General features: G+C 67.2%; 5 protein-coding genes across 5 annotated transcripts; 3 read left to right on the forward strand and 2 right to left on the reverse strand.

Moving 5' to 3' along the window:
* The first annotated feature begins 12 nt into the window (after positions 1-12).
* On the forward strand, positions 13-9229 carry TBX21 (T-box transcription factor 21). Its single transcript, XM_040617816.1, has 6 exons — positions 13-746; positions 7135-7289; positions 7393-7511; positions 7601-7759; positions 8320-8381; positions 8480-9229. Exons 1-6 carry the CDS (start codon positions 295-297, stop codon positions 9126-9128), a joined length of 1596 nt encoding a protein of 531 aa, XP_040473750.1. The 5' UTR covers positions 13-294; the 3' UTR covers positions 9129-9229.
* Positions 9230-9651: 422 nt separating this feature from the next.
* OSBPL7 (oxysterol binding protein like 7) lies at positions 9652-17605 on the reverse strand. Its single transcript, XM_040617693.1, is given in 24 exon segments — positions 9652-10150; positions 10255-10377; positions 10463-10589; positions 10671-10812; positions 11444-11588; positions 11680-11758; positions 11851-11914; positions 11999-12136; positions 12673-12864; positions 12866-12951; positions 13035-13125; positions 13700-13831; positions 13908-13988; positions 14215-14339; positions 14451-14580; positions 14680-14772; positions 14865-14968; positions 15055-15175; positions 15272-15391; positions 15464-15577; positions 15698-15751; positions 15925-16047; positions 16263-16463; positions 17529-17605. Coding segments are annotated over 23 exon segments (2586 nt in total). The 5' UTR covers positions 16356-16463; positions 17529-17605; the 3' UTR covers positions 9652-10041.
* Positions 17606-18107: 502 nt separating this feature from the next.
* MRPL10 (mitochondrial ribosomal protein L10) lies at positions 18108-20329 on the reverse strand. The gene is made up of 5 exons (XM_040617704.1): positions 20273-20329; positions 19916-20085; positions 19354-19518; positions 19065-19209; positions 18108-18800 (listed from the first exon to the last, which is right to left on the reverse strand). The coding sequence occupies exons 1-5, from the start codon at positions 20307-20309 to the stop codon at positions 18550-18552; spliced, it is 768 nt and encodes a 255-aa protein (XP_040473638.1). The 5' UTR covers positions 20310-20329; the 3' UTR covers positions 18108-18549.
* Positions 20330-21387, forward strand: LOC121099110. The gene is made up of 3 exons (XM_040617758.1): positions 20330-20759; positions 20849-20945; positions 21039-21387. Exons 1-3 carry the CDS (start codon positions 20501-20503, stop codon positions 21385-21387), a joined length of 705 nt encoding a protein of 234 aa, XP_040473692.1. The 5' UTR covers positions 20330-20500.
* A 478-nt stretch (positions 21388-21865) lies between these two features.
* On the forward strand, positions 21866-23909 carry LRRC46 (leucine rich repeat containing 46; the record flags this gene model as incomplete). The annotated part of the gene is made up of 5 exons (XM_040617700.1): positions 21866-21927; positions 22116-22225; positions 22945-23014; positions 23316-23476; positions 23610-23909. Coding segments are annotated over 5 exons (687 nt in total), but the record flags the coding sequence as incomplete, so codon positions are not given.
* Between the last annotated feature and the right edge of the window lie 57 nt (positions 23910-23966).

Here is a 23966-nt window from a genome sequence, read left to right on the forward strand (position 1 = left end):
ACCGGCGGGGCAGCTCCCCCCCGCCCCCCCGACGGCACTTTTGGGGGCTTTCCGGGTGTTTGGGGATTTTTTTTGTCGGGGTGGTTTTTTTTTTCGCCCCTCTTTCCCTTGGCTTTCCCCGGGCCGCCACGGCTCGTCCCCCGCCCCGCACCCTCCCCGGGGCCGCCGGGCATGGAGGGGGCGGCGGGAGCCCGGCGAGGTGGGCACCGCTGAAGGGCGCCGGGCTCCGCGTCCCGGGGCCGCCGGGGGGGCCCGCATGAGCGGCTGAGCGGGGCCGGTGCCCCCCGCCCGTCCATGGGCGCGCTGGAGCCGGGCACCGGAGCCCCCCGCCCCGCCGTCCCCATGCTCAGCGCCGCCGCCAGCTTCGCCAAGGAGCCGCCGGGCGCCCGGGACGCCGCCGCCGCCTACTACGGTGATGGGGGGGGACCGGAGCCAGGAGCACCCCCTCTCCCTTACGGCACCGCCGGTAGCTTCGGTGCTCGGTTCCTGGGGCCGTGCCCGCCTTACCGGGCTCCGCCGCCCCCCGCCGCAGCCCCGGTGGAGGGTTACGCGGGCGCGGAGCTGTACGCGGGGGCAGAGGGGGCGTACGGCGCCGGGACCGGGCCGCTGTGCCCCCGCACCGGGCCGCTCTGCGCCCTGCCCGGGTACCGGGCGGCCGGTAAGGTGCAGGTGATGCTCAACAACTACCCGCTCTGGGCCAAGTTCCACAAGCACCAGACCGAGATGATCATCACCAAGCAGGGCAGGTGAGCCGGGGGGCGGGGGGGGGGGGGGGGGGGCGCACCGGGGGCGGGAGGGTGTCCGGGCGGGGAGGTTCTGTGAGGGGGGGCACCGGGACAGACCGGCAGCAGCACTGGGACCCGTACAGGCAGTGGGGAGGGGAGGGTGGGGGTCCGGGGTGGGCAGGGGAATTGGGGGTGCTGGGGTGGGTGCGCTGGCAGTGGGGGTGCGGGACAAGCCGGGGGGGCTGCGGGGGTGGGGGGTGATCGGCACGGTGGGGGGCTGGAGGTTCCTGCCTTGTCACCCCAAAGTGCTGGAGGTGTTTGTGAGGCTGGGGGTCCCCATCTGCCCGTGCAAGGGGGGGGGGGGGGCTGTGTGTGCAAGAGGGGATCCCCATCCCTGTGGGTTTGGGGGTGATGTCTTTCTGTGGGGGTGAAGCAAAAAGGTGGGGGAGCAAAGTGGACCAGACTCCCCCCCCCCCAGGTCTTGTTTTCTAGGGGAGTTGAGGCTTGTTGGAAGCAGAAGGGGGTCTGGGGGTGTCCCCACCTGTGTCAGGGTGGAGCAGGGGGGGCTGGACCTCCCGTGCCCAGGCAGGGTCTGTTGTGCCAGGAAACTCACGGAGATGGGGCCGGGCGGCAGCGGTTACCCAGCCCCGACCCACGGGCCGGATCCAGCTCAGCGCTGCAACAAGTAGTGACGGTGCGGTGCCTGCCACCCCACGAACACGGCGGGGGGTGGGATGGGGGGGTGGCACCCCCTCTACCTGCTGTCCTCCCCCTCCAGGATGGAAATCTCCCCCTGCTCTGTGGGGCAGGCAGAGGCCGGGTGCCCCCCATGTGCCTGGGGAAGGGGTTCGGCAACATCCCGGGTGCCAAAACAGGCGTTGGTGACACCGCAGCCGGGCACCTGCTGTCCCCTCCGTGCTGCCTCTTGCTCACAGGCTGTGGGTTCCTGGGCTTGGGGCAGGGTAGGGGGATATATGGGGGGCTAAAGTCTACCCCACCTCTGCCAACACCCCTGCTTATGGAGTCGGGGGGGTGGGGGGCTGTGATACAGGCTGGAGGGGCTGTGGAGTTGCCCCGACTTGGAGCAAGGGGAGCCCAGAATGCTGGTGCCCACCCTGCGCCTGTCCTTCGGCCCCGCACTGGGGTGATGGGGGGGCGTGTGTGTGTGTGCTGCGCTTTGGGGGGGTCTCAGTGGGATCATGCAGGGGTGACGAGGGGAGTGTGAGCATGGGGGGGGCATGGGGGGCTCAGCCCCCTCTGGGTCAGGGGCTGTGCTGTAGCTCCTAAAAATCCATGGTAAGGGGGAGAGAGGGCAGCCGGCAGAGACCCCCCAGCTCCTCCTGCTGCAGTGACTGCCCCCCAGCCCCCCCAACCCCACCCCCCATTGCCATTCCTTGGCTTAGGGGTTCTTCTTCTGCATGATGCCGGGGCTCGGCACGGGGGCTGCCGGCAGCGATGCTCTGTGCCCTCTCCCCTTCTCTCCCTCGGCCGAGACAGACGATGTCACTTCGATGCTGAGACCAACCTGCTTAATGTGTTGGAAGTCTAAACACGTTAGGGCCGCTTGGTTTGCCACGGCCGTTCCCAGGCCTGCTCCCCCCGCCGGGCTTGGGGCCGCTCAGCAGCGAACCAGCACCGTCACGGGTGGGCTGATGTGTCCCCAGCATCGGCCAAGGGGCTGGCAGGGGCATCGGACCCTCCAAATGGTTGTTTCTCACCCACCATCATTTAGGTCCCACTGAAATCTGCCCCGTTGCTTTCCTTCTCGCTTTCCCCAGCCCTTACAGCTGATGCTGGGGCAATGCCCGTCCCCGCTGTGTCAGAGCAGCTCAGGATTTGGCGCTGAGGGTCTGGAAACCGGGGTGCTGCCCTCTCTGCCCTGCTGCCCATCTGGGCTCTGTCACCCACTTCCAGCCTGAAGCCAGGCGATGTTGGGGCTCTTCTGCCAGCTCCACCCCCCATGGCAACTCTGCAGAGGGGCTGGGGGGGGGATGGGCTCTGTGCTGGGGTTGGGGGCTCATGGCAAAGCCAGCCTGGGAAGATGTCAAACTCAGAGCCACAAAACATCCGTTTCCCCCGACCCCGAGCTGCTTTTGCAAAAATCTGTGTGCAGGGCCAGGCTGCAGCTCTGCTGAGACACAGGAAAAACCACAAAGCAGGGGCCTGGGGGGCACGTGTGCCTCAAAGCAGGCACCCCCCGGGCTGGGGGGCTCTGGGACAGAGCAGGGGACGTGTTCCATCGGCAGTGCCCGTGCCCCGTCTCATCGGGCTCTGCCAGTCCCTCGGTGCCGGCGTCCCTGGGTTGCAGCCCCCCGTGTCCCCATGGAGAGGGGCTGAGGCCAAGTCGGAGATGGCAGCACCCGGTCAGGTGTTGGGGTTGACCCCTTCTGGCACCTTCCCTGCCCACTCCCACCTCTCTGTCGCGGCTCTGACACCATTCCGTGCCATCACACGCCGTCCTGTGCCATCCCACGCCACCCCACACCCACTCATCCCAGGCAAAAATAATTTCCTGCTGGTTTCCCACGCAGGTCCCTCTCCCTCCGCCCCGCAGGGCGCTCGGGGCTCAGCCAGGGCAGGATTTGTGCGGAAACCCCCAAGGACTCGCCATCGCCCCGGGGAATTCCTGCCACAGGGTTCTGCTGCAAAGCCAGGGCTGGCTTTGCTTTTTTGGGGGACATGGGGGGTGGCTTTGCCTTTCAGGGGGACACAGAGGCCGGCTTTGCATTTGGGGGGGACTCGGTGCTGTCTCTGGGGGTGCAGGGGCTGTTTTTGCATTTGTGGACACGGAGGATGGCATTGCCTTTGGGGAGGATGCTGGGGGTGGTTTGCGCTCGGGGGATACGGGCTGGCGTTGCCTTTGCAGGGGACATGGAGGACAGCTTTGGGGACATAAGAGCTGGGTTTGCGTTTGGCAAACACAAGAATTAGCTTTGGTTTGAGGGGTGCCAGGGGTGGCCGTGCAGTTGCGAGGAGACAAGGGCCGGCATCGCCTTTCCAGGGTGACTTGAGGACAGTTTGCCCAGGCCAGCAGCGGCTCTCCCGGTGCACGCCGGGCTGGGGGGACCCGGTGCCCAGCTGGCAGCTCTGTGGAGCTGGAGGCAGTGGTGTGGCAGTGCCACTATGTAGCTATGCCACCATGTAGCTGTGCCATGCACCTGTGCCGTGCCGCACAGTGCAGCCACGTAGCACCGTGCAGCCGTGCCATGTCACCGTGCCGAGCAGCCTCACCGTGCAACCACGCAGCTGTGCACTGCAGCCGCTGTGCCATGCATGGCCGTGCAGCCGTGCCATGTCCCCGTGCCGTGCTGAGCAGCCGTGCCATACAGCTGTGCCATGCAGCTGTGCGGCGGGGGCGGCGGGCAGGTGGAGCACGGTGCGGGCTGTGCCGATCTCCCACACGACCGTGGTTCTTGCAGCTGCTTGGGCTGGGGCGCGCTGGGTTGCCAGTGGGAGAGGAGGCGGCTCAGGAAGCTGGCAGCCCCCCCGTTGTGCTTGCAGGGGGGCAGTGCTGGCTGGGGGCGTGGTGGCACTTTTGGCCCCACGCAGGTTTGCAGGCTGTTGACCCCCAGATTTCTTTCTGCCTGGGTTCATCCTGGACCCCCTGTCCCTGCTCCTGGTGTCCCCATGACCCCGGGGTCCCATGTCAACCTTGACACCCATGTCCCTTGGATGTGCGTCCAGCTCCCCCTGGCTCCCCTGCCCCATGGCCTCACATGCCCTGTCCCCACCAGCCCCCTGAGTCAAGGGGTTCACGCAGGGACAAACCTGGGGGCAGCCTGAGGGCCGGGAGCCCCTTCTAGAGCTCCAGAAACGAACGTGCAAAGGGAGGGAAACCAGAAGTGGCCACTGGCTTTTGGGGTGCACGGGGAGGTGGCAGGGGCATCCTGCACCCCACCACGGCACCTCCCAAACCACAGGGACCAGACCCAGGGGAGCCAAGTCCTGCCAGAGCAGCAGCCCCGGGAGCTCAAGCACTGGGGGATTTAAAAATAAACTCGAAGCATGCATGGTTTCGGGTCTTACCCCCACCCTCCCATGCCCCGGCCGAGCCCTGCGGTTTGCACCGCGGCAGCGGCTGAGCTGTGACTCTCTCTCGGCTCCGGCAGCAGCGCGAGGCTTGGGGAGCCGGGGAGCCAGCGGTGTGGGAGCAGGCAAGGTGCAAAAAAAAAAAAAAAAAACCCAAACCCAGAAAAAGGCTGTTTTCTTCCTCCCTGCTCCTTGCAGCAGCTTGAAGCTGGTGCAACGCTCAGCCTGGCTGCTTGCCCCTTGGCCAGCCGTCACCCTGGCTGATGGTGTGCTGCGAGCTGGTGCTGGTGAGGGTTTTGGCACGTGGAGCACGGTGGTGGCAAGGCAGTGCCGTGCAAGAGCTTGGCAGGGGCTTGAAGGCAGCACAGCCCCTCGCTGCCGCCCTTTGATGTGGCTGCAATTTTTTATCGGTGGCAGGAACCACCTTCCCATGACAGGGCCAGGTCTCGCTCCGGAGGAGGTGTGAGCCCCCCCGGGCTGCCCGCTTTCGGCACACCAGTGGCAGGACGGGGTCTGCGCGGGCTTGGCCGGACCCTGGGGTACCCGGGATGCTCGGGGTCCCCATCCATCCCAACCCCGGGGAGCACATGTGCAGCTCCTCACCGTCAGCGCTGCTTTCTTTTTCTTTTCCCCTCTCTTTTGCAAGGGCAATTTTGAGTCAGCGCTGCCTGGTGCGGGTTGCATGCACTCTTTCCACCGCTCTTTGCATGTTGCTTCCCCGGTGCTGTGGCATTGCCCGAGCCACGCTTCCTGCAGGGGCCACGGCTGGTGCCCCCCGCTCCTGCCCCAGCCCCTTGCTTTGCTCCTTGTCCGTGTTTTGGCCCTCTCGGCCCCCCCGGCTGGGGCGCAGGGGCAGGATGGGGCTCAGCGGGGCTCTCTGGTGCGTGCTGCCATCCCTGTCATGAGTTTCCAGGTCTCTGCCTTGAGGTTGGTGGGAAACCCTGGTGCGCTGGGGCCTGGGTGGCTGGGAGCTGCCGGGGGAGGGGGCAAGGTACCCCCTTCCCATGCTGCTGGGGAGGTAAAGTACACACCCCACCCCCCCCCCCAGCCCCCTGCCAGGGGTGAATGGTGCTGGTGGGCAGCCCCGCTGGCTCCATCCCTCGCTCCTGCTGGGATGATGGCTGGGCTGAGGGTGGCTCCAGGGAGCAGCCCCCCCTCCCTGCCCCAGCCCGGCCACCCGGGGCCCCTTCTGGCACAGGGGAAGGTGGAAGCCCCCAGCCACACATGGGACCCCTTGGCTGGGTACGGCTTTCCGGGCCCTTTTTGGAGAAGCCCCAGCACCATTTTATGAGAAACATTGATGCTTTGAGGAGTTGGGGAGTGGGGGGAAAATGCAGCCCCCTCCCCCTGTCGGTTGTCCCCCTTCTCACCCACCAGGTACCAGCAGATGGGAAGTGGCACAGCCCGAGAGAGGGAGGGGGCTGGAGGGGTGCGGGGCTGCAGTCCCCCCAGCCCTCTTCCCCAGGGTGGGGGGTCAGGATGAATTCCCACATCACCCCATGTGTATCTTACCCTTGCAAAGCTGGGAGGAGGGCTGAGGGCCCCCACATCAGTCTGTGCCGGGCAGGGGTGGGGTCTGTCCTGTTCCGTGCCAGCGATGGTTTGGTAGCGTGGGTGACACTAACGGGGTCGCCGGGCAGTGGGGCTGCTGCTGGTGGTGCCGGGGGGGCGGCTGGTGGTGCCGGGGGGGCTGCTGGTGGTGCTGGGGCTGGTTTCCAGCTCCAGCTGCCAAGAGCCAAAACTCCAGCGGGTACCAAAATGCTGCAGTGGAGGAGCCGTACTCTGCTTGGGGGACGGGGGGCTGAACCAGTGACCCCAGCCATGGCTTGAGGCCCCGCTGTGATGGCAACTGGGGCTACTGGGGCTATGGGAGCCAGTGACAGCAAGAGAGGGACTACACTTGGAGTGTGAAGTGTCAGATCTCCCACCCCAGAGCTGAGATTTGTGGTACCCCCAGCCCCACCGGTGCGTGGGGACAGCGGGGTGCAGCCCCACAGGGGGTGGCAGCTGCAGCCCTGTGGCCACAGGGTCCCCCCCGTCTGTCCCGTCCTGTCCCCTTCCTGCCCTTGGCACAGGCTGGCGCCCAGCCCGAAATAGCAGCGGTGTTGGTTTCCGATCCGGAAGGTGCCTGGGGAGGGGGAGGAAGATGCCGGTGGGGGGGGATCGGCCCGAGAGCATCCCCCAGCTGCCAGGGTCAGTCAGCTCCTCACGGGCACCCAGCCGGGCATGGAGGGGGGGGGGGGGGGGGCAGGCATCACACTGCCTCAGTTTCCCCATTGCCACTCGGCAAGACAGAGCCACCCCCCCACCCAGTGCAGCCCCTTGCAGCAGGGGTTGAGCAGGGGGGTGACAAGTGCCTGCACCTCTGTCCCCTCCCCAGGCGCATGTTCCCGTTCCTCAGCTTCAACCTCTCGGGGCTCAACCCCGTGGCCCACTACAACGTCTGCGTGGACGTGGTGCTGGTGGACCAGCATCACTGGCGCTACCAGGGCGGCAAGTGGGTGCAGTGCGGCAAAGCCGAGGGCAACATGCCAGGTATGGCCACCCCCGCCGTTCCTTCCTCTTCCCCCTCTTCACCATGCTGGGCAGGGAATAACCCTGTCCCTGCTGCCCCCCCCCCCCCCCCCCCCCAACCCAGGGAACCGCCTGTACCTGCACCCCGACTCACCCAACACGGGTGCCCACTGGATGCGGCAGGAGGTCTCCTTCGGGAAGCTGAAGCTCACCAACAACAAGGGCGCATCCAACATCGGCCAGGTAAGGGTCCCACCACTGTGCCAGGCTGTGCCAGGTCTCCACATGCCCCCCATGACCACCTGCTGCCCCCCACCCCCACCCCCCCCCAGATGATCGTGCTGCAGTCGCTGCACAAGTACCAGCCCCGGCTGCACGTGACGGAGGTGAAGGAGGGCGAGGGCGAGGAGGCGTACCCCTCCCCACACACCCACACCTTCGCCTTCCCCGAGACCCAGTTCATTGCCGTCACAGCCTACCAGAACGCCGATGTGAGTATGAGACACCCCCTCCTCCAGTTCCCAGCATGGGCTTACCCCCCTCCAAACAGCCCCCCAGCAGCACAGGACCCCCAGCATCCTCCCACGGCCACAGAAACCACTGATACACCCCAGTATTGCCCCAGCATCACAGCAACCCTGGTAACCCACCCAGAGCAGCCCCTGGTACCCCCACCCCCCAGTATCCTTTAAGGTCCCCACCATCAGGGAAACCCCAATGGCATCCCCCCAGACCCCCCCATGCCCCCGCCAACACTCTGTCCACAGCATCTCCCTAACCCCTGGTACCCCCCACATCCCTTCAGTATCCCAGTAGCCCCACCAGTGCCCCCTGCATCATCCCAGCACCCTGCAATGCCCCGCCACCAGCATCCCAGCAATTGCCCCCTGGCCCCCCCAGCTGAGGCTGAGCCCCATGGGTGCTGGGGTGGGTGTCCTGGGGCAGGCAAGGGTGAGGACCACTTGAGGGAAAAGAAATGGAGGGGACATCCCTGGGCAGGGGGGAGGCTGCCATCAGCCCCAGCACCCCCCAGCTCTGTGTCCCCCCCAAGATCACGCAGCTGAAGATCGACCACAACCCCTTCGCCAAAGGCTTTCGGGACAACTTTGACTCGTGAGTGTCCCCCCGCTCTCCCACCAGCCCCCCCCCTCCCCCGCGCTGGCTGGCAGGAGGGCATCCCCCTGACTCCCACCCTGTGTGTGTCCCCCCAGGATGTACACGGCCTCGGAGGGTGACCGCCTCACCCCATCTCCGCCGGAGGGTCCCGGCTGCCAGCAGCTCCTGCCAGCCCCCCGCTTCCAGCCCTTCCTGCCCGAGCAGTACCCGCTGCCCCCCGGGCGCTTCTTCAGTGGGGAGCGGGGGGCTCCGCTGCCCCTGCCCCCCAAGGACCCCCCGTGCTGGTACTTCACCCCCCAGCAGCCGCCTGCCGCCGGGGCTCTGGAATACGGTGGCTACGAGGGGGGGTATGGGGGGGGCAAGCTGGTGCCCTACGGGGTGAAGCCCTTCGCCCTCTCACCTGCCCCACATCCCCCCCTGCCCTACTACCCCGAGGGGCCGGGGGGGTTCGGGGTGGCGGGGGGCTGGAGCCCCGGGCAGTACGGCCCCAAGGGCAGCCCCGGGGCTCTGGGCTGGTACCGGGAGCCCCGGGAGGAGAAGGGGAAGGAGGCGGAGGGCTGGCCCCCCGAGCCCCCCGCCGCCACCTCGGGGGACTCCTCGGACTCGGGGCTGTACGAGTGCAAGCGGCGGCGGGTGTCCCCGTACCCCTCCAGCGCCGAGAGCTCCCCCCCACCCCGAAACGGGGACCTCTACGACAAGGACCTGGGTGCCGACAGCGGCTACTATGGCTTCTACAGCAACTGAGCCGCACCAGGGGGCTCAGACCCCCGCCCCGGGCACCCCAAGGCCACAGGAGCTGGGTGCAAGGGGTCCTGCGAGTGCATCCCCCTATTTAACACCCATATCCTGGGAAGACTTGAGTGGAGGGGGGCTGCAGCCAGACAATCAGCCCCCAGTGCCACCCCGGTGGGGGCGCAGGGGCGAGTGGGGAGGGGATGTGGGGGGGACGGTGCATTTTTTTTGTCGTCGGTGGTTTTTAAGCGGGGGGGGGGAAGGGGGGGGGAGGTTAATGCTGAAGTATTTATTGAGCCCCCACGTGCCCAGCGTGGGGCTGGGGGCAGCAGCATATCTTGCAATAAAGGGAATGCTGTGGGGCACGGCTCTGTGCACATGGAGGAGGTAAACTGAGGCACCAGGGGGGCTAAGGGACTTGTGGCCCCCCCAACTTGCTGGGGGGCCCCAGCCATCCTGGCCTGGGATGGGGGTCCTGAGCCCCGGGGGTGGTGGCAGGGAGAAGGAAGCTCTCTGCACGCTCCAGCACTTTGCAGCCTTTATTAGAGCAGCCCCTGTGCACAGCCTGGGGGGCCAGAGGGGTCTGCCCGCCCGCGGGCACCCCACGACCCCCTGCTCCCCCCACCCCACTGCGAGCCAGGGACCCAAGCATCCTGTGCCCCCGAGGCAGGGGGGCCCCGCCAGCCCCTGCCCCAAAGTTCCCCAGCCAGCCCCAAGGCTCTGCCCCGGGTCGGGGGGGAAGCACCACCTGTGCCCCCCCACCCCCTTCATTTTTATATCACAGTTTTGCTTGAACACCAGCAAAACGGCTTGGGGGGGCCGGGACGACTCACTGCACCCCCAGTGCTGGGGGGGACCAGCCCCACCGCCGAGTGCCACTGCTGTAATGAGCTGGGGGGGCTCAGCACCCGGGGGGGGGGGGTTGCTACCAGAGCACCGCGCTGTCCAGGTGGGCGAAGCCGGGGTCCAGGCGCAGCTTCCAGTAGGTGTTGTTGGTGACCCAGGACTCCTTGCCGTTGGCATCCGTCAGCCGCCTGGGGGTGGCGGAGGGGGGGGCTTGTGTCACACCCAGGGGGTCTCCCCATTCCCTGAGAGATCCCACAGCCCCCGGCGCCCCACGCAATGCCCCCGGCCCCACCTGAAGAAGCGAGCCTGGTGCGTGATGTTGTTCTCCTCCATGACGCGGCGTCGGTCCCGCTGCAGCTGCTCAATCTGGCGCTTCTGCGTCTCGGCCGCCGGCACGTTGCCTTCCTCCAGGTAGCTGGGGGGGGGGGGGGGGGGCACACGGCTGTAACGAGCTGGGCAGCCCCAGCCACCCCCCACCCCGGTGCTGGGGGGCTGCTCACCGCTGGTCGGGGCGCAGGCGGGTGTCGGTGGAGGGCAGGACCCGCCGCAGCTCAGGCGTGAGCTCGTTCAGCTCCAGGGCGAACTGGGTGAAGCCATAGTTCCTCTCGTGGTCACGGGGCATGGGGTCTGCGGGGGGGGGGGCACGGTGCTGAGACCCCCCAGGGCAGGGGACCCCCCGCTCAGCACAGCCCCCTCCCCGGTCCTTACTGGCTCTCCAGATGCACTGTCCGGGGGCAGGCCCGCGGTGCAGCCCCTCGTGCCACTTGCCGGCCAGGCGCTCCACCACCGTCCCGCTGCGGCTCAGCACGGCCCCCTGCACCTCGTTGGCCCCCGCGCCCCAGTACCGCGCCTGCGGCCACGGGGATGGGGGGCAGGAAGGGGGGGCCCAGAGTGAGGGGGGGGCACTGGGAAACGGGGGGGCACTGGGAAAGGGGGGACGCTGGGAAAGGGGGGGGCCATGTGGTGGCTGGGTTCATTGGGAAAGGGCGGGGCCACTGGGAAAGGGGGGGGGGGCCACTGGGAAGTGGGGGCTCTAAGTGAGAGGGTGGAGTCATTGGGAAAGGGCGGGGCCATGAGTGATGGGAGGGGCCATCAGGAAAGGGCAGGGCCATGAGTGATGGGAGGAGTCATCAGGAAAGGGCAGGGCCATGAGGGGTGGGTGGGGTCACTGGGAAAGGGTGGGGCCATTGAGAAGGGGGGCCATGAGCGATGGGTGGGGCCATTGGGAAAGGGGGGGTTTCTAAGTGCGGTGGTGGAGTCATTGGGATGGGGCGTGGCCATGAAGGGTGTGGCCACTGGGAAGGGGCAGGGCCATTAGGAAAGGGCGGGGCAACAATAACACATTAAGTTGTGCATGGGGTGAAGGGGGCGGGGACACAGCCCAAGAGGCGGGGCCAGGCAACGAGGATGCAATGGGGGGTGGGGTCAGGGACACGTGGAAGGGCGTGGCTGGGGCGGGGCCGGGGAGGGGCAGGGCACACCTTGCAGAAGGTGATCTTGCAGTGGTAGGAGGCGTCACGGGTGTTGCGGATCAGCACCTCCCCGTAGTGCTCGATCCAGCGCGGGCCGCTAAGGACGTTGTGGATGCACGTCGTCACCTTGTTCCACTCAAAGTGGTCCCCAGTCCTGCAGGCACCGCCACACCGTCGGCCGGGGGACACCTGGCAGGGGGCCACCAGGGGGGCGGGGGGCCACCTGCCTGGGCTGGGGGTCTCACCTGGGCAGCTGGACGTTGACGGTGCCCACGGGGACAATCTCCAGGGACTTGCCCCAGAATTTGTTCTTCCACCTCATGTCTGGGGGGGGGGGGGGGGGGGGGGGGGGGGCGGGGAGGATGTGAGACCCCCTTGTCCCCTCCTGTGTCCCCAACACCCCCCTCAGCACCCACCTTGCCAGAAGATGAAGTTGTCAGACTCGGCGTGGCAGGCGGAGATGGGAGGGTGGTGGCAGACCTGGAGGAAGAGGGACATGCCACCGCCCCGTCCCGCTCCTCCACGTCCCCATCCCTGCGTCCCTGTCCCCAGCCCCGTCCCCACCTGCTCGCTGATGAAGCGGAAGCCGCGGTCGGGCCGCACGCACTCGTAGGTCTCGCCCAGCACCGGGTTGAAGGGCTTGCTGCCCGCCCGGTAGTAGGTGGAGGCGTAGGCGGACACGGCGAAGGCGGCGACGTAAACCTGCCACCGCAGCCACCGACCGCTGTCACCTCGCCCCTGCCACCGCGCCCGGGCGGGGCACCGACGGTCCCGCCCCACCCCGGGTGTGGTTTTCCCGAGGCTCCGCCCACAAAGGGCGTGGCATCTCCGAGCTCATGCAGCCCCCTGCCCCTTGTCCGTCCCGCTGTGGATGGGGAGCCCCCCCTGTCCCCCGAGCACCCCCATGTCCCCCGTCCCCTCCCGCTCCCCCATGTCCCAGGAGCCCCCCTTGTCCCCCAAGCCCCCTAAATCCATCAATTCCCCAAGTCCTCCCGCGTCCCCCAAACCCCCAAACCTTCCGGAGCCCCCTATGTCCCCCCCGCCCTCCGTGCCCTCAGCCTCCCCCGTTCTCCCCCTGCCTCCTGAAGCCCCCCAAGCCCCTGAAGCCCCCCGTCTCCGAAGCCCCCTGTGCCCCCGAAGCCCCCCCCGCCCCCAAAACCCCCGGAAGACCCCTTGCCCCCGGAGCCCCCCGAGCCTCCCCCCGCCCCAAACCCCCTGCAGACCCCGCGCCCCCCCACCATGCGCTGCCGGGGGTCGCGGGCGCGGCTGGCGCGGTCCAGCAGCGCGCTGTACTCCAGCTCCTCGCAGAGGCGCTGCAGCGTGTTGAGCGGCTCGTTGAGCTGCACCGGCAGCGCCACGCGTGACAGGTCCTTGCCCACGCTGCTCCGCAGCAGCCCCCACAGGCTCACGTCCCCCGGCGGCGCGGGGGGGGGCCGGCAGGCAGCTCCGCCGCCGCGGGTCCGGCCCCGGCAGCTCCAGCGGCGGCGGTTCCACGGGCACCCCCGGACCCTCCGCTCCTGCCGGCGACCGGGCGGTGGGGGGACGGCTCCGCTCCACCGGCCCCCCCGCGGTGCCAGCCCCGGTGCCCACCTCCCTGTACCTGTCGGGGGGCGGCCCGGCCCCCCCGGCTCGGCAGCATCCTCGCAGACGCTGGTGGTGACCTCGCTGATGCACGACTCGTCGTCCGAGGGCTGAGGAGGCGCAGGGGACCGTCGGGGGTCGCGGGGGGGTGGGTGGGAGGGGTGGGTCTGGGGGTTACCCCACCGACACGGGGCAGCACAGGAGGGGCTGTACCGGGAAGGGCCCCCTCGGGAGGATGGGATGAGACCTGGGTACCTGGGATGGGGGCGACGGGCAGGATGGGGAGGGGGTGGCGGCTACCAGTGGGGCCGCTGAAGGGGGGAGCAGAGAGGTGGGGGGGGGGGGCACCGGGAGCACCTGGCCCCCACCACCAGGCTCAGAGCCTGTGGAGACCCCAAGGGCCCGCAGGGGGGTGAGGGGGTGGGGGCTGCAGGGGTCACGGGGCCACGGGGGGGTGGGGGAGAGGGGCTGGGGGGGACATGGGGCCCAGGGGGGGAACAGGAGCTGGGGGGGACATGAGGGGCGGCTCATGGGCCAGCTACTGGGGAGGGGACGGAGGAGAGAGAAGGGAGAAATGAACCCACAGAAACAGCAGCAGTGATGGCAGGGGGGTCTGCAGAGCCCCCCCAAGCCAGTAGAAACAGACACACCCCATAGCCCCGCCCCCAGCCGAAGACCCCCCACCTCGTTCTCCGAGGAGCTGGCAGAGAGGAAGACTTCGCAGGCGTCGAAGAACTCGGTGTGCGAGTCAGCCAGCGAGACGATGCTGCGGTTGGAAAGCTGCTGCTCCCGGCCCTTGGCCAGCAGCGCGTCCGGCTGCAGGGACAGCCACCACCTCAGCCCCCCTGCTCGGGGGGGCAGCCAGCCCCTCCACCCCCCAGCCCCTCCTGACCTCGTCGGGGTGCAGCGAGGCAAAGGAGTCCAGCGTGGTGTCGGAGGAGACGGAAAGCGAGTGGAAGCGGCGCAGGGTGGCCTGTGGGGGCAGGGGGAGGCTGAGCCAAGCCCCCCTGGCCTGTCCCCTCCAGCCAGCATAGGGCTGACAAGGAGGGGGGGGCACTGCCCCACTGCTGCCTGGGCTCCCAGCACCAGGCTGAGACCCAGCCAACTCGCTGCACCCACCAGCACCCCACCAGCACCAATCCCTGGGTGCCGGTGGGACCCAAAGCTGGGGGCAGCCCTGGCCCCCTGCGATCCCTCACCCCGGCATTGCCAGCACTGCCCGGGCGCGGGGCTGAGCGCCGGCGGTCCAGCACCTGCTGCATCTCCTCCAGACGCGCCCGCTCAGCCATCAGCGCGGCCACCACGCTGCTGAGCGAGCCGTGCACTGCCAGGAGACGGGGGCAGGCGGTTAGGCTGTGGCACAGCACCTCAGTGCCCCCCTTGCTGCCACCGAGACCCCCAGTGGGGCTCAGTACCCCCCCCCGCCCCATCCCACCTTTCTGGGCCAGGATCCAGAAGCTCCTCTGCAGCTGGCTGTACTCTGGGGGGAGGCTGAAGGGCAGCTGGCTCTGGGACGGCTCCAGGTAGCGCGAGAGGTTGGGGACGGAGCCGTGCAGGCGGCCCACCTGGGGTGGACAACGTGGGGGTCAGCGGGGCTCTGGGGGGCTCCGTCTCGGGGCAGCGGCCCAGCCGGCGGCAGGCAGAGCTCGCCGGGATTCCCTCACCCTGCCGATGGTGTCGTCCTTGGCAAAGCTCTGGGTGCACCAGATCTTGGTGGTCCTCCTGCCCTTCTTCGGCCTCTCCGCAGCGGCCGAGGGCTGCGAATAAGAGGAGGGGGCTGGACCCAGACCCTCCCCAGGAAGGGGGGGGAGGGAGGGGGGCTGCTCGACGATGCTGCTGTCCCGCTCACCTGGCTGCCAGAGATGAGGGGGGCCGAGGGGATGCGGTGCAGGGCCTCCAGGCTCTGCAGCATGCCCGTCAGCTCCTGCAGCTTCGCCTGGCACTCCGACAGCTCTGCGGCGGGCACCGAGTGAGTCCGGTCAGGGAGGGGGGACAGGGCACGCACCCCCCACCCTGCACCCCCCTCCCACCCCGCTCACCGGCCGAGCAGCGCTCCAGCCCCTCGCTGTCCTTCAGCCAGGCGTTCACCTTGTCCCGGGAGCTGGCGAGGGTGGAGAGGGCAGGGGCACTGCCCGAGGGCAGGATCCGTGTCCACTGGCCCTGCAGCGGGGGGGAAGGGGCAACACCGGGGCTGCTCTCAGGACCCCCGCGCCCGACCACTGCCTCGCATCGCCACCCCCCCGAGGTGTCACCCACCTGTGCGGTGGTGGGGGTCCTCCCCACAGGCCCCCCCCTGGGGCAGGGCTCGGGCCTCTCGCCCTGGTGGTGGGAGCAGAGGCTGCTCACCCAGCTAGCAAAGAGCTCTGGGGACTTGATCTGCGGGACAGGGGCAAGTTCAGGGGGACACGACCCAACGCCCCCAGCCCCGGCTCCAGCCCCCACCGGCACCTTGAGGTGGTAGATGTTCTCCTCCGTGTCCAGGTCGACCCGCTGCGCCTTCTTGTTGACGGACATGACGGACTGACGGACGTCGATGGCACCATGCAGTTTGCCCTTGAGGACCTGGGGGAGCCCGGGGACACCTGTCAGGGGGAAGACCCCCTTCCTCATGGGGCCCATGGGGTCTCCCCTGCCCTGAGCCCACGGGGAGGCTGCATGGACGCAGCCCGGCCCCACACTCACATCCTGGCGCGTGGTGGCATATTTCAGGATGCCGTTTTCCAGCACAAAGTACCGCTGGGGGACAGAGAGGATGATTGTTTTGAGGGGGGGGGGGGTGCAGAGACCGGTCCCTGCCGCTCCCCCATCCAGGGACCCAAATTGTCCGGGGCTGGGCACGGCATCCAGGACCAGCCGGGTGATGGCTCCCAGTGCCGGGTGGTGGCTCCCGGTGCCAGCTCTGCCGTTACCTTGTGCCAGCCCTTCAGGGGCCATTTTCTCTTCTTGAGCAGGTAGCCCTCGTGCCGTGGCGGCTCCTGGCCCGGGCTGCCCTGCGCGTGCGGCTCCTCCACCACCTCCCAGCTCTCCGAGCCCTGCGGGGACAGGGGTCAGCGCGGGGGTCCCTTGGCAGACTGGGTGCTCCCTACCTAGTCCCCGGGGTCAGGGACAGTTGGTACCTCTGGGGGACCTCTGTATCACCCTTCCTAAAGTGGGGTGAAGCCCCCCAAAGCCCCATGGCACCCCTGGGCCAGCCCTCATGCGCCACTGGCGTCCTGCTGAGTGGTCCCCAAGCCCGGAGTCCCCTGACCTGCTGAATGCTGCTGTGCTTGGAAGACACGGTGCTGTTGGAGCGCGACAGGGCCCTTTTCGGAGAGGACAGGTCCTTCTCGTGGCTGCCCATGGCCGGCGAGCAGACAGAACAGGGGGACCGGGCAAAGCCCCCCCTCCCATCCACGCTGAGGGGCTGGGGGTCCGAACTCAGCTGTCACGGCCTGAGTGGTGGGAGCTGCTGCAAAGAAGGGACACCCCATCAGAGAGCCCGGAGAGGGCATCTCCCACCCTGCCCACAGGTTTCCTGCCCTGCCGGACACCTCGTTCCTTCCCTCATGGGGACAAGGGGTGGAGGGGATCCCCCTGCCCCCCAGGAGCCTCGTGGATGACTGTGGTTGGGACCCAGAAGCTTCTGCGTGAGCTGGAGCCTTCGACCCACCCAGCCTTATCTTGCCTCTGCCGTCTGGCCCTCGCCTGCTGGCGGGTCCAGAGTCCGACTGTGCCACGCTGCTCCCGCTCCGTCATCCCGTAGACTCGGTGCCATGGGGCAACGCCACGGCGGGCACAGCCAGGAGAGTGACCCGGGGCACAGAATCCAGGATCAGCCCCGGTCCTCCCAGCACCCCCGAGCCAGGACACGACCCCCCAGAACCCCAACCTGGCCATGCTCCCTCCCGGCAAGCTGTTCCCTTTGCCCTTCTCAATTACAGGAAGGGGAAACTGAGGCACAGGGAAGCTGCCCACCCCCCCCACCATACCAGTCCCCCCCAGCACTACTCTGGCCAGGGTACCCTGGTGCCCTGGCCACTGTTGTAGGACAGGTCCTGGGATAACCCTGGAGCAGCAGCCAAGCCCTGGCACCGGTAACCGATAGCCATGCCACCACGCACCCCTGCTCACAGGGGAGGAGAATGGGGGGCCCCTCCGCAGCCCAAACCCCCCCACCCTGCCCGGCTTGACAGCTAAGGGACAGCCCCCGTGGGTGCTGCCAGGGGGCGGGACTGACCCCCCCCCCCCCGGGGCCGATGCCCCCGGGGGGTCTCCAGCCGCCCCCTCTGCCTGCAGCCCCTACCGGGGGGTGGGGGCACAGCTCCTGCCTGCTCCGGGCAGGGCACGACCCCCGGTACGACCCCCGGCAGCGCGGGGTAAAGCCCAGCCCCGTGTCCCCCCGTCTGCCCCTCGCAGTGTCAGCCCCCCCGGGGCAGCGGGGGCCCGATCCGGATGCCGGGGGGGAGGGGGGGGGGGGCTGACAGCGGGGGGGCACGGGGCTGGCCACCCCCCGCCCCCGGTTCCCGGTGCTTACCCGGGCGGGCGGCGGGCGGGCAGCTGGGGCCGGGGCCGGTCGCATCCTGCCCGGCGGCTGCAGGAACCGGAACACGGAAGGAGGCGGAGGCGCCGGGCCGGAGCCGCTCGGCTCTGCCCCCTGCACCGTGGAGGACCGGAGCCGCCAGCGCCGGGTGCCCACCGGGTCCCGGTACCCCCCCGTCCTGCTGCCGCACCGAGCCGGACCCCCCCCGCCCGGTAACGGCGACAGCTCCAGCCGCGGAGCCCCGCCGGGGGGACGACTCCTCCCCGGTACCGGGGGTCACCTTAACCATGCTGCGCGCCCCCCCCCACTCCACCAGCCCAGGGGAAAAGAGACGACCCCCCCAGCTCTGCCCACGCGTGGGAGGGGGGCAGGCAGTACCCCACAGGGCTCCCGCCCCTACATTCTGCTTTACCCACTGCCCCCCCCCCGGATTTCCTTCACCCACCCCACAGCACCGCTCTGCCCTCTGCAGCACAACCCCCAAGCAGTGCCCGATCTCTCCCCATGGTATCGGGGGGGGGGGGCAGGAACCCCCCACCCGTCCCCCAAATCCAAGACGAGGCCTCCAGCATCTTCAGCACCACACAGCTGACTTTAATGGACAGGACAGCGAGCCCACCGACATGGCTAGCTCCACCACCCATGTGGCTAGCTCCGCATTACAGCACACTCGCCCTTGCTGTCCCCGCTCCAGGGGGCTCGGAGCACCCACCACCCTCCCCACCAGCACCACTGTGGGTCCCCACCACGCTCTGCCTCCTCTGGCCGAGCCCGGCGACCCTCTGACTGCAGCCCCTGGAACGCAGCCGGGTTGTTCCCAAGTGCCACCTGTGCCAGGAGCGAAGGGAAAGGCTGGGGCTCCCCAACAAGACAGCAGTGCCACTGGACCCTAAGTCCCACCACTAGCTGCCCACCCGGCACGAATCCTTCCATCCCTGACCCCCCAAACTGCAGCCGGTGAAGGAGCCAACTCCCAGCCAAGACACGGGGCCCGGCTGGGGGCCAGGGGCCAGAGTCAGTGAGCCCCCGAGCTCTGGGCAGGGGCGGGCTCAGCTGGGCTCCCCGTCTCCCCAGCCTGCAGCTGGCGGATGTGCTGATCCAGCAGAGCCGTGAGGTGCGCGGAGCCACACTGGAGCAGGGAGGACGTCTGGGAGGGCAGGAGGCCCAGGGCACCCACCGTCTGCCCCTGGGCAGCCTCCAGAGGAGGCAGCTTGGCAAAGTTCTCCACTCCCTGCCTGCTCAGGATGGTGTCATCGATGCAGGCAGCTGGAAGAGAGGAACAGAGCTGAGGATGGGAGATGGGGGTGCCAGGGACCTTTCATCTTCCACAGGCACACAAGGGAAGGTTTGCTCCTGCAGGCAGGGCTCCCACCCCTCGCCATCCATCCTCTCATTTTAACAGACAGGGCAGTGATCCCGCAGACCCAGCTCCATTAGCGTGCACTCTGCTGGAGGCCGCAACTCTCCCCAGCGCCAGATGAGAGCCCTGAGCCTGATGCCAGCAGATGGGGACACAGGGAAGGCTCTCACCCAGGAGGTTGACCTGTGGCACTCTCTTCAGCACCCGCAGCATCTCCCTCGCCTTCGTTTCCGGGCTCACCAGCAGGATATTGCGTGCCACAAAGAGAGGAAGGAGATTCTTGTACTTGGACTGTGACAGCACAGGTCTGACAATCTGGGGGAGACAGCTCTCAGAATAAAGCAGGGGAGCAGAGGCCACTTTTCACCCCAGCAGGCAACACGCGGCCATTTCACCCCTCCTCCACCTTCCTTCCCCCTGCAACCCTACCAGGATCTGCCCCGACAGCTCTGCCCCTACCTCGTTCAGGACGAACTTGACCTCAATGTTGTGCTTTCGGAGGTACTGCCTCATCAGCACCATGTCCTCATCGGGCATGGAATTGTACTGACACACAGCAATCATCCGACTGTCCTGGAACACCTCCTCCACCTGCCGCCGTAACAGCCGGGCGTAACCATTGTCCTGAGGGAAGCGAGCAGTGATGGGCCACAGGGAAGGGGCAATGCCTGCTGCCCCCTGCCACTCCAGCTGCAGCTGGACCTGCTGCCGGGAGATGCTGCCATGGATCGGGAGATGCTGCCACAGCTCAGGACTCGCCTTGTTTCCAGCACCTGATGACCAGCCGGGCACCTCCCAGCCACCCACAACATGATGAAAAGGGGCTTTAAACCCCCCCGAAAGCTCTCGTACAGGTGTCCGGCCCAGCTAACCCTGGGGCAGGGCTGTCCTGGTGGTCTGTACTGCACCCGGTGAGTGCTGCGGACCCTGTGTTAAATCCCCGGAACAAAGCACGCACACGGGGCGTGCAAAGCCACTCGGACTCCTCAGACACCGAGACCCCACAGCGCCAGAAAATTACCTCCTGGCTCGCCTCCTTCCTGGGGGCCAGGCAATGCGGTGGGACGGCGGGCCGCGGGGCCAGGTACTCGGTGACGGCCATCAGCTTCTGGCGTTGGAAGTGCATGGCCTTCCAGTGGCGGGTGACCGCCTTGGAGCCGCGGCGGACGAGCTGCAGGGCGGGCAGCCAGCCTGCGGATAGAGGCACAGTGGCAAGGGCGCGCCGGGCCGCACTCAGGGCCGCCGCCAGGCCCCCGCGGGCCTCAGGGACACGCCGGGCCGCCCGCACGCCCTCCCCCGCTCACCCACCGCCCGGCCTCGCCGCTCGCCCCTGCCCGAGCCTGCGGGAGACGCGCAGCCCCGGGGAGCAGCCGCTCACCCCTCCGCCATGGCACGCCGCCGCTCAGCGCCGCCATCTTTGCCGCGGGGGCGCAAAGGCTGCTGGGAACGCGGAGCAGAGGCGGCGCGCGGGGGGGGGGGGGGGCGCGCGACTTCCGCCCTGCCCCTTCCGGGGCCGCCCGTCTCCTAGCAACGGGCACGCTGCGGCCTGCGCTCCCCCGGCATCCCCGGGGGTCTCCGTGCCCCCCAGCCCGGGAACCCCGGCCCCATGATCCCCTCAGGCCCTGCGGTCTCTCTGCCCCACCTGGGGGGCCCAGCGCTGCTCCCCCCCAGCCCGGCAGCAGTGTCCTCGCCGACCCTCCCAGCCTGCAGGTTTCTGCCCCCCATCACCTCAGCACCCTTCCCTTCGCAGAGAGCAGCGGAGGCAGGCCAGCCCTCACAGCACACCCACTCAAGGGCCCAAGGAAGAGACAAGGACCCCAGGAAGTCCCCTACCATGGCTGGGCAGGGCGAGACCCTGCTTGGGGGTGAGTGAGCCATTGCGGGGCTTGCTCACAGCTCAGCTGGGGGGCTGGACCCTGCTGGCCTGGGCTGCATCACTTGGGGTTTCCCACAGGCCGTAAGCAGCCCTTCGCCGGGGTGACCCTCACTGACAGCTTCATTGCCATGAAGAACCTGCCTTGGCCAGTGGAGCCCCTGTGCGCAGGGAGCCGGTGAGGATCCGCCCAGAGCCCATCTTTGCCACCCAGGCTGGCAGGGAGGGGTCCCTGAGCCCAAAGGACACCCTGAGCACCCCCTTCCTCTAGATCCATGGAGCTGCTGTCCCCCTCAACTCTCCGCTTGGACCGGGAGAACATCTGTGCTATTGGGAGGCTCCAGAGCCTGCAGGAGATTCACAGCCTCTACCTGCAGCAGGTAAGGCCCTATGGCAGGTGCAGGCAGCAGAGATCAGCCCTGGTCCCACGGGTAAAGTCCTCCTCGGGGAGACCGCAAACACCCCCAGCTCTGCTCCAGGGTTTTGACTTGCTACATGGCCAGAAGGTCTGGCAGTGCTCCCCTCTGATGACAATGCTACCGATGGAATTCAAGCAAGGGTCTGGCATCAGCCATTCAGTGCTTTTTAAGCCCACACAAGGAGCCTTAGCATCCTCCTGAATGCTTCTAGGCTTTCCATGCCATCACAGCCCCATACTTATAGAGGAATAGAAGGCAGTGGGTTGATTAGCATTGATAATATGCAGCAGTGGCCCTGCCTCGAAGGCAGTGGGTTGGTTGATATGGACGATGTGCAGCTGTAGCTCGTTCCTGCTAAGTAGTTAAATAGCCCTGAGGAGTGTGGGAGAGGTCTTTGGACAGAGGAGGAGTGTGGTCTGACCTCTGCAGGAAGGTGAAACTGCAGGGACAGTAGAATATGATTGATAGTAAAAGCCTTGTTGCAGCCAGCTAGGTTGTTTGTGCTACAATTGGTGTCCCATGTGAGGCTCACTGAGTTGAACTCCAACTACAATGCATACTCTCTTCGTAAAGCTCCTTTGGTGGGTCATTGTGTTGCCCTGTGAGACTGGGACAGTCCTGGGGTGCTCCTGAAGTCTGGTTTTTTTTCATGTAGCAGAAAAATGTGTTGCTTTTTTGTTTTTTTTTTTTTCAGAACCAAATTGAGAAGATTGAGAATCTAGACTGCTTTCCCAACCTGCGGTACAGGCAGCTCCTCTCCCCACATAAGTCATTTTTCCATGATCAGAGGAGTATGGGGCTCCCCGCTTCCCCTGGCAGAGCCAGGGGGGACTGTGTTGCAGCCCCTGACAGCCTGGTGCTGCTGGCTCTGACCCTGGGGGCTGTGGCATCCCCCCACCTCACATCACTTCTCTCTCTGTGCTCTGCAGGTTCCTCTGTCTGGCTGGAAACCACATCCCTAGAGTGGAGAACCTGCAGCCCCTGCGACACCTGCGTGTTCTGGACTTGTCCCACAACCAGATCCAGATGCTGGACCCAGGTGGGAAGCAGGAACAGGTCCAGGCATGGCCTGGGTCTGCCCAAGAGGTGCCTCAGGTTACTGGGGAAATGCGAACGGGCCCCTGGTCCAGGCTCCGCTAGGGCCTTTGGCCTCAGCTCCCAGCCAGAGCCCCAGCAGAGCACCCCTGGGTCTGGCCTGCACATTCCAGCGTGACACCAGAGGAGCCCTGTGGCCAGGTTTGAGCCTCAGCTCTGCTGGCAGACTCCAGGTGTCTGCTTCCACCTTGTGTCCCACTTCAGCAGAACATTCTAGCAGCTTAGATCAGACTTTGGGATTTCAACCTCGTGGCAAAGCTGCTCCAGCCCTGAGAACCCTTAGTCTACCTTCCAGCCAGCTCCTCCTGTGTGTGATTTTTTGGCAGAAGAGGGAAGGACAGAGGGATGTCCCCCTCCCTTCCCCTGTAGCGTTACTGTTGTGGCGCCAGGCCTTCTGCTTGCAGACTTGAGTGAGAAAGGGAGCAGCGAGGGCCTGGGAAGGGGAAAACCCCAGCTCTCACATAGGAGTATGCGCAATACACATTCCTGCCCTCTCTGCCTCACTTTCCCCAGCTGTGAGGTAAGAGACTGCTTCCCACAACAGGGCTGTCACCTCGGGAGTGGGTGAAGAGCTGTGGGAGACGGAAGGGTGCAGGGGTTTGGGGTGTGGTAGGGCTCGGGTCCCATCTCAGCACCTTTCTGCCTTCCCTTTGATCTCTGCAGATGAGCTGCCCCGCTGCCTCCGACTCCTGGACTTAAGGGGAAACGAATGCACCCACCAGCACGGCTACAGGTGGGTCAGGGGGGCCTGCTGGGGAGAGCAGAGGGGGACAGCAAGTCCCCCAAACCATGTGAGCCCCTCAGCAGGCTACAGCCATCCCCCCCCATTATAAAACACAGCCTAACCCCCCTACCCAAACCCTAGAAAGCTGAATCTCTGCTTTCTGCCTGGGCCAGGCTGTGGGGTGGGCTGGGCAGAGCAGTGCCGGGGGTGCACGGTGCTGGGGAGGGGTCGGTGCCACTCCATCGTGCTCCCAGCCCCGAGGCGATGTCACGTGGCGGGGGAATGTCTGCTCTTCCTCTCCTGCTTGCAGAGAGCTGGTGGTGGGAGCCCTGCCACATCTCCTGCAGCTGGATGCCCAGCCCGTCTGTGCCAGCGTGGGTGAGGAAGAGGAGGAAGGAGGCTCTTCCAGCAGTGAGGATGAAGATGATGAGTTGCTTTCTGAGCCGAGCGACCCTTTCACTACAGACAAAGGTGCCCAGACTGAAGGACACATTACACACTTGGGGGTTAAGCAGGCCTGTCCCCAAGGGTGACAGGAGTGGCAGGGAGCCTGGGGGGGGCCTGCCAGGTCTGCTATAATCCTCCCTCCCTCTGTCCCTGGCAGATTTCTTTGCGGATCTGCACTGGGAGCTGGCTGGGCGCTCGCGGCAGAGGCAGAGGGAGGCCCTGGAGGAGCACCGGACCCGTCTGGAAGAGCTGGAGGAGCTGCGGGAGCGTCAGGGTCTGCTGCTACCCCCTGCACCGCTGAGCCCAGGCCGGGAGGGAGCAGCCTGCGTCACAGCCCCAGCACCCAGGCGGTCTCAGCCTTGTCCCCAAGCAAAGCTGGGGACACAGCTGCCACCTCTGCCAGGGCCCAGCAGGCAGCACGCCTGCCTGAAGCCCCAGTGAGCTACTGGTGGGAGCCAGCCCCAGACCAACGCTCTGGAGGAGGAGACGTGCATCGAAGGAGAGAGAAACAGGC

Source organism: Falco naumanni, chromosome 18 (genome assembly GCF_017639655.2).
Source record: "Falco naumanni isolate bFalNau1 chromosome 18, bFalNau1.pat, whole genome shotgun sequence".
NCBI classification, from domain to species: Eukaryota; Metazoa; Chordata; class Aves; order Falconiformes; family Falconidae; genus Falco; species Falco naumanni.